Raw genomic sequence first — 18,356 nt, forward strand, 5'->3', positions numbered from 1 at the left:
AGATTCAAAATAATATCTTGAATCAACCAGTCAACCCAGACTTTTTATTTGGCCCCGAGGTTGACGCTACACTGGAAAAGATTAAAAAGGACACTGAAACTGCGAAGTCTATGGGGGCTTTACAGTTGCAGCAGTTTCGGAGTGGCTCCTTTCGTCGCCCAGGGAATAGAGGAGCAGCTAGAGGTCAGGGGGTCCCAGCAGCAGTACAGTAAAGCAGGCACCCAGAGTACCTATAATAAGAACAATAGGGGTGGATATCGTGGATCCAGCACCAAAGGCAGAGGACGGGGACACAACAACACAAGGTCCTCCGCCAATAACAAACAGTGACGTCTTGTCACTGCCCCCCGCCCACATAACACCGGTCGGGGGGAGACTCCAACGGTTCCTGCCAGTCTGGAGATCCATCACCACAGACGGGTGGGTCAGAGAAATAGTCCAGTACGGTTATTGTCTGGAATTAACATCCACTCCACCCAACATACCACCAAGACACCGTCCTATGTCCGCAGAGCACTTGACATTATTGCAGCAAGAAGTACTAAGTATGCTGCAAAAAGGAGCCATAGAGCTTGTGCCTGTGGAACAGCGAGGGTCTGGGGTGTACTCTCTGTACATCTTAATCCCAAAAAAGGACGGGTCTCTCAGACCTATACTGGACCTCAGACCACCCAACCAGTACATTTTGTCAGAGCATTTTCATATGCTCACCCTCCAGCAGGTTCTGCCGTTACTCAGTCAGGGAGACTTCCTAGCAACACTAGATTTGAAGGATGCGTATTTCCACATACCCATACACCCATCACACAAACAATATCTCAGGTTCACTCTTCAGGATCAGCATTATCAGTTCAAAGTACTCCCTTTCGGAGTAACAACGGCACCCAGAGTCTTTACCAAGTGCCTAGCAACAGTGGCTGCACACCTACGGAGACAGCACATTCACGTCTTCCCTTACCTGGACGACTGGCTTGTTCAGGCAAAGTCAGCCCAGCAGTGTGCCAGCCACATATCCCACACCATTCACCTTCTTCACAGTCTGAGATTCTCACTAAATTATCCAAAGTCACATCTTCAACCCGCCCACGTACGGCAGTACCTGGGCGCGACCATAGACACTCTGGCTGCCAAAGCTCAGCCAAATTTAGCGAGAATCAACAGCATGCAACTGCTGATAAAAAAGTTCAAACCTCAACACTCCCTTCCAGCGCGAGTGTTCATGCAGTTGATAGGCATGATGGCCTCCTGCATCTTCATAGTCCCGCACGCGAGACTACATATGCGCCCGCTTCAGGAGTGCTTAGCACGTCAATGGAATCAGGCTCACGGGCAATTAAAAGACCTAGTGTTGGTGAGCGGTCGGGCATACAACTCTCTGCATTGGTGGAACCCACACAACCTATGCAAGGGCCGACCGTTCCAAGAGCCTGTTCCACAAATAATACTGACGGCGGACGCGTCTCTCCAGGGATGGGGAGCTCATGTACTCAATTACACAGTGCAGGGACTATGGACGACACAGCAACAGAAGATGCACATCAACCTTCTGGAACTGATGGCTATCTTCCTGTCAATGAAGGCATTCAAAGTACACTGGTGCAACAAAGTCGGGGTGATCCGGACGGACAACATGACTGCCATGTACTACATTCATTCAGAAGCAGGGAGGAACACACTCTCCACAGTTGTCTCATCTGGCTCAGAGCATGTGGAAGTGGGCCATTCAGAGGAACATGTTCCTCATGGCGGAACACCTCCCGGGCAAGGACAACCAGATGGCGGTTCTGCTCAGCAGACACAGCCACCAAATGCACGAGTGGGAGCTACATCCATCAGTACTCCAACCGTACTTCCAGCAGTGGGGTCATCCAGAGATAGACCTATTCGCCACAAGGGAAAACGCAAAATGCCAAAGCTTTGCCGCCAGGTTTCCGCATCCACAGTCGCAGGGCAATGCGATATGGATGAACTGGTCAGGCAAATTTGCGTACGCTTCTCCCCCAGCGCCATTAATACCGCTAGTGGCACGCAAACTACGGCAACACTCAATGACACTCATCCTGGTTGCTCCGATGTGGGCACGCCAGCCATGGTACACCACGCTCCTAGAACTTTCCGTGGTGCCGACTCAAAGACTGCGGGTAACACCCAAACTTTTAACACAGAACCATGGCGAAATTCAGCACCCAGATCCGCAACAGCTGAACCTGGCGATCTGGCTCCTGAAGTCTTGGAGTTTGGCTACCTGAACCTGCCTCCAGAATGTATGAATATCATCAAGGAGGCCAGGAGACCCACGACCAGTGCTTGCTATGCGGCTAAACGGAAAAGGTTTGTCATTTACTGTAAAAACAATGACATTAATCCTCTGGACGCATCCATTCAGAACATCATCTGTTACCGGCTACACTTATACCGATGCAATCTAGCATACAACTCCATCCGTATACATCTAACCGCAATAGCGGCCTATCTTCAAAACAGGCAACACCTCTCTTTATTCAGAGTGCCTGCCATCAAAGCCTTCTTAGAGGTACTCAAACGAATGATTCCTCCAACACACCCAACGGCACCAGTGTGGAACCTAAATGTGGTCCTCACCAGATTGATGGGCCCACCCTTTGAACCTCTACATTCATGTGAGATTCAATTCCTCACCTGGAAAGTAGCTTTCTTAGTGGCTATCACTTCGTTGAGAAGAGTTAGTGAACTCCAGGCACTAACCATTCAAGAGCCATTCATACAGGTTCACGCAAACAGGGTTGTACTACGTACCAACCCCACGTTCATGCCTAAAGTGATATCACAGTTCCACATGAATCAGACTATTGAACTGCCTGTTTTCTTTCCAAATCCAGAAAATGTCGCAGAGAGAATGCTCAATACACTAGATGTAAAGAGGGCCCTCATGTACTATATAGACAGGACACAGGATTTTAGGAAAACAAAACAACTGTTCGTTGCCTTTTCTCCACAACAGAAAGGCAACGCCATTTCCAAAGCAGGAATAGCCAGATGGATCGTTAAATGTATTCAAATTTGCTATGCAAAAGCTAAACGCACATTAACGATTCCTCCCAGAGCCCACTCAACACGAAAGTTAGGGGCGTCCATGGCTTTCCTGGGGAACATTCCTATAGAGGAAATATGTAGAGCAGCCACATGATCCACTATACATACATTTACTAAACACTACTGTGTAGATGTGCATTCAAAACAGCAGGCAGCTGTAGGACAGGCTGTTCTCAAGACCCTTTTTCAGATTGCTGCAGCTGGCACGGGCAGCCGCCGCTAATGGAGGGACTGCTATATAATCTATGCACAGATATGAATTCAGCAGCCCACATGCCTCAAACCGAATATGCTACTTACCAGTATGCATCTGTTCTTGGCATGTAGGGCTGCTGACATTCATATTGCCCACCCTCCTCCCCGGCGCCTGTAGCGGCTGCAGCACTCAGAATTACTGTATAGCATGGTCATCACTTACTGTATCTACTCCATCACTGCCACAATGGCGAAAAACAATCTAAGGATGGAGAGGATGCCCATGCGCACTGTAGTCCAGGGGAGGAGCCACCTATCTCGTGATACTTCGAAGACTCTTCCAGGACAACAATGTGCAATCATCCGGACCCAACTCTAGGCGGCGATCTATGCACAGATATGAATGTCAGCAGCCCTACATGCCAAGAACAGATGCATACTTGTAAGTAGCATATTCAAAGTCACTTGTAAAAGGTACCAGTGGTACCAAGAGCCTTGTGACCAGAGAGGATCCCTTAGGACTGCAGCATGTATTGTGCCACCCTGAGGGGCCCCACATACAAACACATGCACACTGCTATTGCAGTCTGTGTGGTAGTGTGGCTAAACTAAGTCAACATGGCACGTCAACCTGAGTGCCATGGCTACACCCCACTGCCTGTGGCACAGGTATTGAACACAGAAAAAACGGAATTGGAACTTAGCTATGGGTGATGAGAGACCTCTACTCTAGTCGAGTTAGAGAGTTTGCTAATCAAGAAAGCAGAATTTCTTTGAGTCCCCTCACTCACCAGGGTTTCCCCTTGGTGAGATGCTTCATCATAGGGGTCCTCTCAATCCGCTGAGGATTGAGGCATGCTGCGACTTGCGAGAATACGTAGGAGCACTAGAAGTCTCTAGTATAAGTCGTCGACCTGTTTCGAGCCTCCCCAAAGCTCTTCCTCAGGACCACACAGGGACCAGCTCTGTGCGTACCACTCCTAAGAGACCTATAAGTGAGGTAGATAAATAGTTAGTGAACTGCTAAGTGCCATACCTACTGTGCGTGCACTATTGTTTAATACATACGATTTTACTCATTGGCGCGTAGTATTTTGTATGAGGTTCAATTGTGCCCCATGGTCTGGAGGGGTTGAGGGGCTCGTAACACTTTTAGCTGAGCACACCTCACCGGTAATACACCTACTCGCACCCCTGGAGACCGCAAGATGCACTATACCACAGGTGAGGACATAACTGCATGAGCAGTATGCCCCTTTAGTATCGGAGTCCATTGTTTGGCACTGTAATTGCAGTGAAATCATTTTTAGTGCATGGGCTGGGAGTTCGTCATTACGAACTCCACAGCTCCATGATGGCTTTATTGAAGACTGAGAAGCTTGGTATCAAACGTCACAGCATAATAAATCCACACCGATGCCAGTGTTGAATTTATTACAAAATGCACTCACAAGGCATCTTAGAGATGCCCCCTGAAAAACAACTGACGGCTAGAGTATTGGCTGACTAGCTAGAACTTCTGAATGCACTGCTATATTCGGATTTACTAAGGTGAAATGCTTCTACAGGTTAACGAAATACACTTTTTGGATTGATTTTGAAAAAACGATCACAATTTTACATCTTTGCTGTCTTTAAAATTGAAGGTGTTCCTAAAGATAAGGGCCCAGTTATTTTCCCTGACTACAATTAACCTTTAAATAATTGCTTGCTGTTGAATTATCATTTTTTTAAATGTTGGTGCAGAGTCTAGTAAACATCAGTCCAGTGCTGCTGCTGCCCAGGGTGCCGCATGCGGCCCCGGGCGTACTTTTAGTATCACTGTGGTAGACAGTATGTAATATTGAAATAGTTTGAATTTGGCGTTATGGGAAATCCAGTGTTGGTAAGCTAGAACATCAGACCATTTATTTTCATTTAGCACCCTTCCTGACACAATCTCCTAATTATCCTGCAGAGGTGAGGGCAAGATAGAAGTGAGAGAAGGGCTTTGTTAAACCAGGTGATGTCTACAACATAATCCCATATTGTAGAAGACTTGACTTCATGATTGAATCAATTTCTGGTTAATTGTCAGTAATGGACTAGCGATGACCAAGGTTGTGGTGAATGAAATGGTATATAAGGAACTCACCCCTGTGGTGAGGAAATTGTTCCATTAGTCATCAAAAGAAAGACTGTGGCCCTCTTTGAGCAAATCCCCCAGAGTTGTGAGATGTGAGTTATGCAAATGCTTTGAGCTACCATGCAAGAAGGGATCCTGTGGCCTAAGTAGGCCCAAGAGGGGGCATTGCTGGCAATATTGCATCCCTGTTTGAAGAGGTGTTGTGCTTGGAAGTAGCACCACAGCATGACGTGGTCGAGACTAACATAAGCGTGGTGGGTGGGTGTCGTAAACCAGAAGCGCATTTAACTAATCTTCTCTTTGAGACCAAGATGGTGAAATTCTAGTTTTCGTGTTCACATCAGGAGGTTTGTCTTAGAGGTGGAACTGGCCTGATAGTGAATACACCTCCTGACTATCTAATTTTCCCGCCTGTCCTGGAGCCAAATGGGCCCTGGTCTACGCCAGTGATCCAGCACACTAAAGGTTGGTAGGTTTTCAGGGGGCACCTCCAAGGTACACTCTGCATGCATGTATTAATAAATCCATCACTGGAATCAGTGTGGGTTTATTGCAATGAGATGTTTGATGCTTAACATATTTGGTTTCAGTGAAGCCATTATATAGCTGGGGAACTTGTAGTCACCAGTGCCCAGTACATATACTCAAGATAGCTTCCCTGTTCACTGGCAATGTCCAAGAATCGACTTGGACACCACAGGGGCATATCTGCTCATGCATATATGTCCCCACATGTAATATAATGTGCCCTACGTTAGGACTGTAAGGACTGCTGTGGGGGAACCTTGCATATATTGCATGCAGTGTCTGCAGACACCGCACACTGGGTGTGCCATGTTGTCTATTGGGGGAACAATTGTACAGTTTTAGGGAAAGAGATCTAGCACTGGGTACCTCGATAGCAGAAACCCAGTGCACTAGTGTCAAAATTGCTTCAATTACCAGGCAAAACGTGGTGATGACATTTCAAAAAAGGTCCCTTTCCTACAGTGAGTAAATAATATTGTACGTGAATCACCAGTGGCAGTCTTGCACTGGTTAGCATGCTGAATACAGTGATATAAATTTGACATTGTGTGAATCTATTTGCCCGGTGAACCACAGACCACAGTTATGTTACTCCTAATATCTAAGTCACAATACATCCAAAATTATCAAAATGTGGTTATAGGTCCTTATCTGTTCCCCTCAAGTGTGGTATGACTGCGGTTTGCTTAGTTGTAGAAAACAGATTATCTCTTGCTCCAAGTGGATCTCTACAACCTAAGAGTGAATGATGGAACTGAGAATGGTGGGTAGACGCTAGAGCGAAGCATGCTTTGTGAGCACTCTAGTGACAATACCTTTCTATTTTTTCACTGCCATTCAATGGACATTTAAGTTTCCTCAGGGTCAGCGCGGCAGAAGAGAAAGGTGACACTTCTGATCGTTCCCCAAGTGAAAGCAGAAATTCAGATAGGTAGAAACCAGTGACATTTTGTGCCAAGATCCCCAGTGAAAGCCACAGGTATCCATTATGACATGGTAGCACAGAGCCTAGGAGCAGACACCTTCACGCTCCAATGGCCTATGAATTTAAGGCTTTCTCTAGACCAGGTGTCTCCCACGAGTAGCTCGTGCGGTACTAGTAGCTCTCCACCTACCTGTAAGTGGCTCTTCTGTGTGCAGGCCAGTCCAATAATATTGAAGCTTTTGCTTGGTTAAATTATTAAATTCATTCTAAAATTTCAAAATGTTTTTAAAGCTATTATTGAGTTGGGAGATGTATTACTCATATTGTTACCTTAGTGCCACGGGGATTGCAGCTAAGGCATTTATTGATTACAGTCATTTCAAATTGTCAAATGTTTTTTGGTCGAGCCTGGGCAACGTATGCGCTGCTCTGCGAGGCATACTGTATTCGGGTATGGACTTGAAGCTCCGCCCATTTTCCACCCATCTTTTCAATTGGATCCTGTTACTGTCCTTTCTAAATGGTTGCTTTTGGTTCATGAATAGGCTTAGTAGTCCCTCCCTAGAACCACCTTGTCTACACTTGTAACCTCCCATGAGGACTGGCCTTATTACTTATGTTGTTACTTGGTATGTTTTATTTAGTCTGTGAGCACTATTTTCTTAAATGATTTCTCCTGTTCCACCCATGGCATTCTTTCCTCTAAAGCTGCAAAGCACCTGTTTTTAGATCTTTTTAGTAATGGGAACACGTCCTATTTACATATCCAGCTTGTTTATTAATGGTGGCCGCGTCATATTTACAAAACCAGCTTGCACCTTTTAATCTGTATTTAAATTTTTTGGCAGTGCTGTCTGCTTTAACTATAGTGGCTGCGTTCCTTTCTTTACTTTGCTACGGCAATTCGCTTTATCTATAGCGGCCACCATCTTTTAAAAAATATATATTTTATCAGAGTACTAGCACATGGTGGCCGCATGCCTGGAGTGGGGAGGCGCACATTTTTGCACATAAAAGCGGCGTGCGGCTGGCATTGGCTAGTACTCCGTACTCCAGTAACTCATGTGCCATGCCCGACACCATCTCACCCCTCCCACCCCTCCGAGGTCAGAAGTTCAAGCTATTGGCATTGTAAATGACAATGCCTTTCATTTATGTGTTCGTTTTCTAAACAAATGAACGAAAGGCATTGACATTTACAATGCTACTAGCTTAAACTCTTGCATATGCAAGACCTATTGCATTGCAAATGCTTGTTTTACATGAGTGCTGGAAACCCTGCCTCACGCACTGATGTGATCACCGCTAACAATCTTCGATGGGGTGGTCCCTTTTATGTCACTAATATCCGTAGCTCTGGATGATTTCCATCGAACGTAAATAGCTCTTATTGTGGAAAAGGTTGTAGACCCCCTCTATAGACTGATTCACGGTTTGCAGTGACATATCACAAAACACATGGGTGTAAAATTGGTAATTGTAGAAAAGATAGTGAATAACCAATAAATGAGCTGTTTGATATTCATACTGTCCACAGACCTTTGAAAGCCTCACACACCCCTAAGTCAGAAAATGTTATGTTGACTGTCAAATTCTGCTTGACAATGTCCTATTGAAGAAATGTCACAACCAAGAAAAACTTTTACTCTGCATTGCTAATTGATATGCTGCCGCAAACGTTTGTGTGTTTGTATAAGGTGTACCACTGTAATCGTAAATGTAATTCAGAATGAAAGTATCGGATCTATATACATTTGTATTCATTACAGTTGGTGTATACTCTACGGTGTGAAAGTGGCTAAACTGCTTTCTGGGCGAGGATTGTGCTTCTAAAATTCTTAAAATATAGACTATGTATTTTGTTATGATGTGAAATAACGTCAATTAGAAGACTCTCTCCTTAATAGAATTTTGTTTGTGGTTCATATGCATGGTTTTGAAACCTCATTAGAAAGTTTTTGTGTGTGAAATTTTGTAGTCTAATTACATTGCACATTAATTGTGCGATGCTGAACGCATTTTGTTTCGTTACATTTTCACACAATTTTAATGGCCTTTTGGCCTTTTTTTAGGCTCTGGGTCCAGTCCCATTGTTTCAGGTGGTTTAAGGAATATGCATGAAAGTAAAGCATCTGGTCCACTGCCGGGTAATAATGCAAATCATCATTCTGATAATGCTAGACATGGTTCGGGTGAAGACTTCATGCGCATAGCACACAGACTAGGAAGTGAGGTAAGTTAATATTACTACTTTTGCTTTGCTTTTCACTTTCCCTGTAACCACCTTTTAGTCTGTATAGCACTCACTGTTAGAAGTAGTTATTTTAAAACAAAGTCTTTGGTTTGAACTTGATTTCTCCTACCAACTTCGTGATGCACCTCTCTATGTATGCTATGAAGTAGTTTTGATTTTTCATTGTTATGATTGCAATCTAAAAGTTGGAGTAAAATATAGACCTATAAAATGTCTTTTGACCATGGGCAATGCTGTAGCGTCTGTATTTAAAAGCCATTATTTTACACTAAAGTTAAGTAACGTACTGCAAAATTATACAACTAAGTCTATGAAAGTGGGCTGAGTGTAACTGGAAAATCTGTAGAGCTGCAGTGTGTTCCTCTGAGCCCAAAATCAGAATTGCCAATTTTATGTAGTAGCATCTATGGGTTTCCCTTTTGATTCCTGATCTTTAGTTTCCAACACCATTGTCTTTATACACAGTTCCAGCAATTTTAGTGCATTAGTGCTATACCCAGGTCTACATTTTGCGATAGTAGCAGTGGCAAAAGTTCACAAATTGTATGTCACATACACCAAGGGGTTATTGAGAGCTGTGTGTTCATGAAATGTATGAATATCAAAATATTGTCTGTAGAGGTTTGGGGGGGGATCACATTAAGGTCACTAACTTTCCCTTTTCCCGAAACCATTCAGAACAACTTATTCCAGCACATTATAACATCTCTGGGTGATTATTTCCATTCCACATATCAGCTGATAAAAACTAGCAGATAGCGATGTTTTAAGTGATATATTTTTGTCAAACATACAAGGGTTTTTTCCAGTTCTGACTAGATTACTAAACAATACTCATTGCCAGGGCTTCATGAAATCAATCCCGTAAAGAGTTCTACTTGCTTGGGCCACCATTCAAAACACTGATCTATTTTAAAAGCATGTGTTGAGAGGGGTGGGAGAAGGGGGGTATTGGTTAAAATCACTGCAGAAGGTGACTTCCCACTAACACAAGATGTAGCCAATAGGTCAGGCCATATGAGCCTCATCAGCAAGGCTGAATCAACCTGAAAAGTAATGGTCTGAATACTGAGTGGTGACTGTGCACGCTTTGATCCCTGATGTGGGGAGTGGAAAAAGTACCTCAACTAAAACTCCCCAGTAACTGGGGCGGCTCTTCACTTTTAATGATACTAGGCTCATCAGGTGCTTTTTGCACGATTAAATCCGTTTTTTGTTTCACGAATCAAATTAGGCCTAGCCAGCAACCTCTCTTCCATAGTGCATAATTAGAGACCTTGAGAGGTGCCTGATAAGACGCTGCTTTCCAGTGCTGCTGAAATATTCCCTCAGTGATATGCTAAGCAATTAAATGAATTGGCTTAGTTTTGGCAGGTAGAGGTCCACTGGTGTTCCTCTAAACGCAAATTTCCATCCTGTTTTGCTCCGGGAGATGCAAAGAAGATTTTAACACATTTGCTAGCCCTCACTAAGCCGCCTGGCTTAGCAAGTGCTTGTTTTGTCAAGTAGTTCTGTAAAACGTTTATTTTGGTTAAGTTGCCGGGTCCTCATCAGACTAAAGGTAAAAAAATGCAAGTCTAAAAGGACATTTTTCTTTTGGTCTTAAAATGCACCCATTGGAATAGTAGTCCTAGCTGAAAAACACCTATAAGTAAGTATATTGTACATTTAATTTTAGTAACATTCAAAAGATCTTTGCTAATTCCAAACCACCTAAAAAGAAATAATGCTATTTGTTGGTGTCTCTGGTTCTACAGTAGCGTGCAAAAATGATAACGGTTGTTGATTAGTATCAATGTACCATGGTAGTAGTGGTGGTTGCCATAAGATTTTGGCATTCTGAACAGAATTGTTGCAGACCTGTGTGATTGGAGGTGAAAGGTCAGATCAGGTAAAGAGGTTGGGTGCAATGTGGGAAGAAGCTATTTCATCTGATTGTGGTGGCCAACCCACACTATGCCTATTTATTTTTTGGTGGCACATTTTCGCTTTCCTAGCTCTTCTTGTCCTTGTTGTTCTGATCTCATCCTTACACAGTTGCCTCCACATCGTCTTATCTTCTATTTCAAGTAAAATCAATTTTTCGATTTGTTTAAATCTTTTTGAGAAAAGATGCAACAGCTAAAAATATCGCAAAGCAGTAGTCGGCAACACAGAATGCCTTCTATGAAAGGTCTCAATAGCATCCCAACAATAATCATTTATTGAAATCTTCTAAATTAACAAAACTGGTGACAGAAAATATCCATTGTAAGTATGAGAGAATAAGTACGAAGTGAAACAGAATTGCTCCAGTACTACGAGCTGAAAACATGTTTGAGCGATATAAAGACATTTGTGCTTATAAAAGTGACTATTTGTTTTTCAAATATGGGGAATTCCCCATTGCCCTTCTGTGGAAAAGTGGGTTTCTGTTGCAGTACCCCTGCACTTTTTGCCTGGCTTTTTGATGCAACTTTGACAGAAGTGTACTGGGACCCTGCTGTCCAGTTTCCCAGTACCAGTTTTCTTTCCCTCTAAGTCCCTAGTAAATGGTACCCTGGTACCTAGGGCATGGGGACTGAAGAGGGTACCCTAGGGACCCCTCACCAAGGCCAGGCTATGCCACTGCAGCCTTGGTGCAAAGTCGACATGGCACGCTACCGGTGTGCCATGTCAAAGCAGCACTACCAAAGGTATGGGGAAGTCAACCTTCTAGCAGGGCTTGCAAGCCAGGGTGCGTTTTATGACAGGTGTGGGCATAGCTGCCTGAGCAGATATGCCCCTACAATATTTAAGCCTATTATTAATAGTGTAAGTGCCAGGAAAGCCATAGAGTACATGGCCTGGAAACTCGACAAATCAAGTTCCCCAGCACAATGATGGCTTCACTGAACCCAGGAGGGTTTGGTACCAAACAACTCTTCTTAATAAACCCGCACTGATGCCAGTGTGCGACTTAATAAAACATGTACTCTGAGGGCACCTCAGAGGTGCCCCCTGAAAACCTACTAACCCCAGTGTAGTGTCTGACTGGCACCACCAGACATGTTTCTGTACCCCTGGTTTGAGGCCTGAGGCCAGAAACCAATATCTTACACTCCTCTGTTAGGCCTAAGGCTGGTCGCCCACACTACCATAAATAGAGCACTTTGGATTTAAATTGATCCCCGTACACTTCTGAGGGAATCTCTGTACTCTGTGCATGATATGACTACTTAGTAGTATACCATATACAGAGCCAGCTTTCTGCACATTCCCTGTTTGCATCCACTGTTTTCCGTAAAAGTATTCCTTGCCTGAGTTTGTGTATCTGTTAACCTTACTTGAAAGTCTCATTTGTATGTCTTATAATTTAATTTGTTTTTTTGCATACCTGTCCGCCATTCTACACTTTCCCTGTCACCTGGTTTTATTTTTTGCCTACCACTATACCTTCAGTCAAATATCTCTTTTGATAGCTACTAGTGGTTCCCATACCTTTCCAAGCGACAGCAGTCGCCTCTACTTAGTGCCTCTCCCCAACGATATTTGGATTAAATAATCTACCATTTATACCTGTGCCCTCAGAAATAAGTTCTTCCAAAGATTCACTTGCTTATTTCGTCACCTGACGGTTTTTCAACAGCTTTTTCAAAAGGTTAGGAGGCGAGCACTATATAGCATTATGGTTAGAGAAGATTGTTAAACTCTAGGATTCTGCCAAATTTCCTCACAAGGCTTTGGTTACTCTAGTCCACTGCTGTTTAATTGCACATAAATGAATCCCAGTTTAGGCCTTTCTGATATAAAAGTGATAGAGCAGGCAACAAACATGTTTTGCAGGGTGAATCTTTTCTCAATTCACATGCTGTGCATTATTCCGCCATCTAGTGGTTGGGTCCAGAACTCTTCTAAAAATATTTTATCCTACTATTTGTTGTTTTTGTTGGTGGGCGTCAACTAATTTTGGTGTCCCCTAGTGGCGTTGTCGTGCTCCCACCTTTGGTCATTATCTTCAGATTCTTTTTTCTTCTCTTTTCCTCCTATCATCTTCATTGGCAGAGGAGGGTGGGATCACTTGTGAATCCAGAAAATTCTTCAAGCTGTAAAACTACACGTACAGGCAAACTATACGTTTCGCACCGTTAATCTTTTCTGGATTCACATCCTGAGCATTGATTGTTTTGTAGTGGTTTGGTACAGCAGTGGTGGTTGGATTGAAGATGAGCAGTGATTTGAAAATAGATGTCGGAAGTCTGTGCACTATGTAATTTAAATCGTATGTGACTCCTACATATTTCAAAAAACATATAGTGGGTGCTGATCATCTGTTTGTAAGTAATTTAGGGAGCTGGTCTCCTATGTGTAAGATTAAATGGCTGATCTTCCAGATCTGTGCACCACCACCCCTACCATCTCCTATAAGTGATAGATGCGAAATTCAGTTGCCGCAGCATCATCTTGTAAATCACATCTTCGGAATATGCTTCATTGCACTTGTGTCCGAAAAAAATGTAGGTTCCCCACAACAAGGACCCCCCCCCCCCCTCCTCCTCCTGGATCACCTGACATTATACCTTTGTGGCACTATTAAAAGGGCAGCAGATACTTATGGCCTCAGATGGAAACTGAACAAGAGGGATGCATTTTTTCTGTATGTCTTAACTCTACATCATAGAAAAAGCCAATTTCTCCTTCTGTTGCCAGCTATCTTTAACCAAGGGAAAGAGGTGTTCTAAAGCCAGCTGCATCGAGTGGTAACACAAATGATAGAAAAGAAATATAATGCCTTTGTACAAGACCCACCCTATATAAAAGCATAAGAAGTATACTTATTAATTGTTGCTGCAGCTAGCAAGAGGGCAATCGCAACTGCCACACATATACCGCTGTAAAAGATTGGAGGGAGGAAGCTTGAGATATCGGTAGCCCCTGGTTAGGGAGGCATTCACAGAGTTCCTCCCAAAGATGCTCGGGAGTAGAGCCAAGCAGTGACAGGCACACTAAGCCATCGTACAGGTGCAGAAGGGAAGCCTATCAATAGGAGCTCGGACTGTGGAGCGCGAAGAGGCCAAGGGGGGGGGGACACCAAATTAGCACAAGCTGAAGGGTCAGTCGCTAAGCGAGAGGTTGTCGAGATGGCACCTGGTCCCTCTAAGAAACATAAGGCGGGAGACCCTGAAAAAGCCTCCAGGCCAAAATGCTGGCGATTCTGCAAAAGAAAACACTTCAGGGATATGGCATCCTTTCAAAGCCCTCGTGGAAACTGAGCCAGTAGGTAGGTTGAACTAGACCCACTGAAAACACCAGAGCCACAAGAAGATAAACAGGAAATTTGAGGACGAGGAGCCTGACAAATCTTTTTATTAACATTTTGCTCATATGACCACACACCATCATGATTGACAGTATGCCCCCAGTTGCCAATACAGTCCGACCACATGCGTTTTCCAACAGGATGGAAGGTCATCAACTGCATTCTTTTCAATAGGTATAGAGCCAATCAACGTGTACATAGAGCTGGTAAGTCCCCCTCGGCAGTAAAGACAGCTGCCTTGTCTCGTGTCCCTGACTTTGATTGATCGTCGTCCAAACCCAACCCCAGTCTATATTTGCGCCATGGAGCCCATATTTTCTCCCACTTTTTGCTACATCCTCTTCCTTTATACACAGTCTCTTCTGCCCTCTGGCACCAGTCCATGTCGCACTTCCACTCTCTCAGTGAGTGCGGTAGGGGTGACCCCCACCTTCGAGCAATGTTCCTTTTAGCGATACCGGCCGCCAGAGCCAGCCAGATTCCCGTGTACCTGGACCAATCTGAGTCCTCTTTGATCATCAATCATCATTGATCATCATGATTGCCAATCATTGGACAAAGGAGAGGTACCTGAAGGCTGGAAGCAGGCAATGGTGACTCCACTGCTCAAAAAACCTTCACTTGATCCTCTGCTCGTCCAATTACAGGCCTATTTCATTACTATCTAATCCTGTAAAAATTCTGGAGCGCGCAGTTAGCAAATCCATTTCCCACTTCCTAGAAGAAAACCATCTGCTAGATGAGGCTCAATTTGTATTCCATCCTGAGCACGGAACAGAAAGCGCCTTAGTCACAGTCCTTGATGACCTAAGAATGCGTGCTGACAATGCAAATCCTGTTGTACTGGTACTACTGGATATGTCAGCCGCATTCGATACAGTGAACCACGATACTCTGCTGGAAAGACTCAGGAATATAGGAATCGAGGGTCAGGCGTTAAAATGGCTCCAGTCCTATGTGACGGGCAGACAGCAGGCAGTGACAATTCCTCCATTTGTATCTACAAAAAGCGCAGTTCAACAAGGGGTACCGCAGGGGTCAACAATAAGCCCGATTTTTATTTAATATATCTGTGCCGACTAATCCCCATTATTAAATCTTTTGGCATTGAATTAATAAACTATGCAGACGACACACAACTAGTGTTCTCGCTAGGGGGGAGCTGGGCAGTTACGATGGATGAATTCCACGAATGCATGCAAAGCACTACAGACTGGCTCAGAAACAATCAGTTACAATTCAATGGAGACAAAACGGAAATTGTGTACTGTGCTACAAATAAAATAGCTTGCCCCCTACCTATTGACTTTCGGCTCACCCCTTCAGACAAACCACAAATTACAGCAAATACAGTGCGTAATCTGGGGGTATTAATGGATAACAACCTTCAGCTGGACTCTCAAGTCAAATTAGTTGGCACATGTTTCTCCTTGATCAGAGCCTTATGGAAGATCCTCCCATTACTACCAGATTCCATCAGGATACAAGTGGTGAGGTGTGTAATCCTGAGCAGGCTGGATTACTGCAACTCGCTGTATCTGGAAGCACCCAACCTACTGATACGGAAGTTGCAAAGAATTCAGACGATTGCAGCAAAACTAGCTCTAAAAAGGCAGAGGAGGTCCTCTGCATCTTTAGCTCTGAGGGATCTCCATTGGCTGCCAGTTCATCAGAGAATACAATTTAAATATCTTTGTATTGTCTTTAGAGCAGTCCATGATCGAGAACCTAAACCACTCCAGAATAAATTCTCGTGGTATGCTCCCTCAAGACATCTTTGCTTAGCAACAGCAAATCTGGTGAATATCACGAGATTTAAATAATCCAGGACAGGAGGCAGAGCTTTCAGTCCTGCAGCCTCGCGGTTGTGAAATGCTCTCCCCGTCAATATCGGACAAACTCAGGATCTGCTTCAATTTAGGAAGAAGGTGAAAACGTGGCTGTTCCCTAGGGAGGAATAACACAAAAATGCTGATGTGATATGGATTTTTTTCCCAGATACCTTCTTTCTTCTTTTGCTGCTCTTCTTTCGATGCCCTTTTCTAGACTTGGGGATAGTCGTCTCAGCCTGACAGTTTGACATTCTGGTAACTCGCAGCGCCAGGATACACGTTTGGTGACAGTTTGCGCTATATAAATACAGCTTACATTACATTATATTGCATTACCAGGAGTAACCATTTAGCGTCCATAGGGACACATTCACCGGAGACTCTGGACAGTATGCCTGTAACTTCCCGTCAATAACTAACTAGCTTCGGGCAGTCCCACAATATGTGAAAAAATTTACCCTCTTGCTGACAGCCCCTAACACAGAGCACTGAGTGTGTTTTACCCGAAGTGTACAAATGTGTGCACGGGTAGTATGAACGGTGCAGAATTTTAAGTTGCACTAGCCTGAATCTCATCTGGATTGCCACTTCCTCGGACTCTGCACTGCCTCCTGCTAATCCGTGTCGTCCAAGTTTCCCAGGTCCTCAGTCCACGCTGCCCGCAGCGCATCTAGGGGGACTGGCATGTTATTGATTAACTTATGGTAAACTGTTTAAGGGGGCTTTTCTACAATGGGGTAGAGGAGTAGCCGGTCCTCTAGCGGCGAGTAATCCGGAAGTGAGGTGCCGTGCTGGATGTGTCTTTGTAGAGCGTGCATGAGCTGGAGATAATGGTATTTGTGTGTTGTGCAGGGCGTATTCTTGTTGCAGCTGCTCAAACTTGAGTGGTGCCGCCCCCTCCACACATCTCCCAGATGCTCAATCCCCATCAATTTCTACTTCACAAAGCCTGTTACTGTGACTACTTCATTGAGGATGACGCCCTCCCATAGCGGGGTTTGGCCAGTCAACTCCCAAGCCAATCCCAGTAGTTTATTCGCTTCTCTCCAGCAGTCCGCCACTACTTTTGTGTGTAACGGGCACTCCAGCTTCCTCTTTCGCGAGTACAGAAGTGAGGCGTATCGGCCACCAGGCATTCCTGCTCTGTCAACTCTGTAGGCCGGTTCGCTCTCGTCCGTATATACCCAGTCGTTAATGACCATGAGCTGGGAGACCCAATAGTTCAGTCTGATATCTGGAACTGCCAGTCCTTCATCATACACACCTCTCTGCAACTTAGTGAGTGCAATTCTCGGGGAGCCTCCTTGCCATAGTAGCAGTTGAACTTCATGTGAGATCCTTTTAAAAATTGTTGGGGGAACTCGATATGGGGTGTTTTGGAGAACATGAAGACAGGGCAAGGCCATCATTTTGTACAGCGCTGCCCTCCCCATCAATGACATCAGGAGGGTGTGCCAGTGACGTACATCCGTACTGAGGCGCTCCAGCTGGGGCTCGAGATTTACCAGCAGAAACCCATCTGGGTCTCATTGCGTATATGCCCAAGTACTTTAATCCTTCCAACACTATCTGGGCAGGACAGCTAGCCGGTTCCCTGGGCGGGGGACCCAAGAGTGGGAATATCACTGACTTGGCCCAATTAATGCTGTATCCAGAATAACTGCCGACGAGCTCAAAAATATGAAGCACTCTCGCCAGAGAGTGATATGGTCTTGCCAAGTATAGGAGGATATCATCTGCGTACAACGAGATGCTAGCCTACCATCCACCCGGGGCAACTATCCCCCAAAATCATCGGGTCCCTTCTAATCCAGTGTGCCAATGGTTCAAGCGCGAGGGCGAAGAGCAATGGGGACAGGGGGCAACCCTGCCGGGTGCCCCTGCCCAGCTGGAAGTATTTGGAGACTACTCCATTGACTCGCACTTGTGCACTGGGACTCTCATACAATAATCTCACCCACTGATTAAAATTGGGGCCAAAGCCCAAATTACGAAGAACTTTGACTAGGTAATGCCATTCTATACTGTCGAATGCCATTGAAATGTCCAATGACATTACTGCCGTCTGTTGAGCTTCCGGGCTGCCTGTGAGGTGGAGCACTCCATAGTTTCCTGAGGTTGTGCCGGTTGAAGTGACAAGATTTTGA

At 44.7% G+C, this 18,356-nt stretch overlaps 1 protein-coding gene across 16 annotated transcripts in view; it reads left to right on the forward strand.

Moving 5' to 3' along the window:
- NIPBL (NIPBL cohesin loading factor) overlaps window positions 1-18,356 on the forward strand; it is a 1,722,939-nt gene that overhangs the window by 301,878 nt on the left and 1,402,705 nt on the right. For all 16 annotated transcript variants that reach the window (XM_085631078.1, XM_085631072.1, XM_085631074.1 and 13 more), the window contains exon 7: window positions 8,918-9,078. In XM_085631078.1, coding sequence (XP_085487204.1) covers window positions 8,918-9,078 — 161 coding nt within the window. The remainder of the gene's footprint in view (window positions 1-8,917; window positions 9,079-18,356) is intronic.

This window comes from Triturus cristatus, chromosome 2_1 (assembly GCF_964204655.1).
Source record: "Triturus cristatus chromosome 2_1, aTriCri1.1, whole genome shotgun sequence".
Lineage (NCBI taxonomy): Eukaryota > Metazoa > Chordata > Amphibia > Caudata > Salamandridae > Triturus > Triturus cristatus.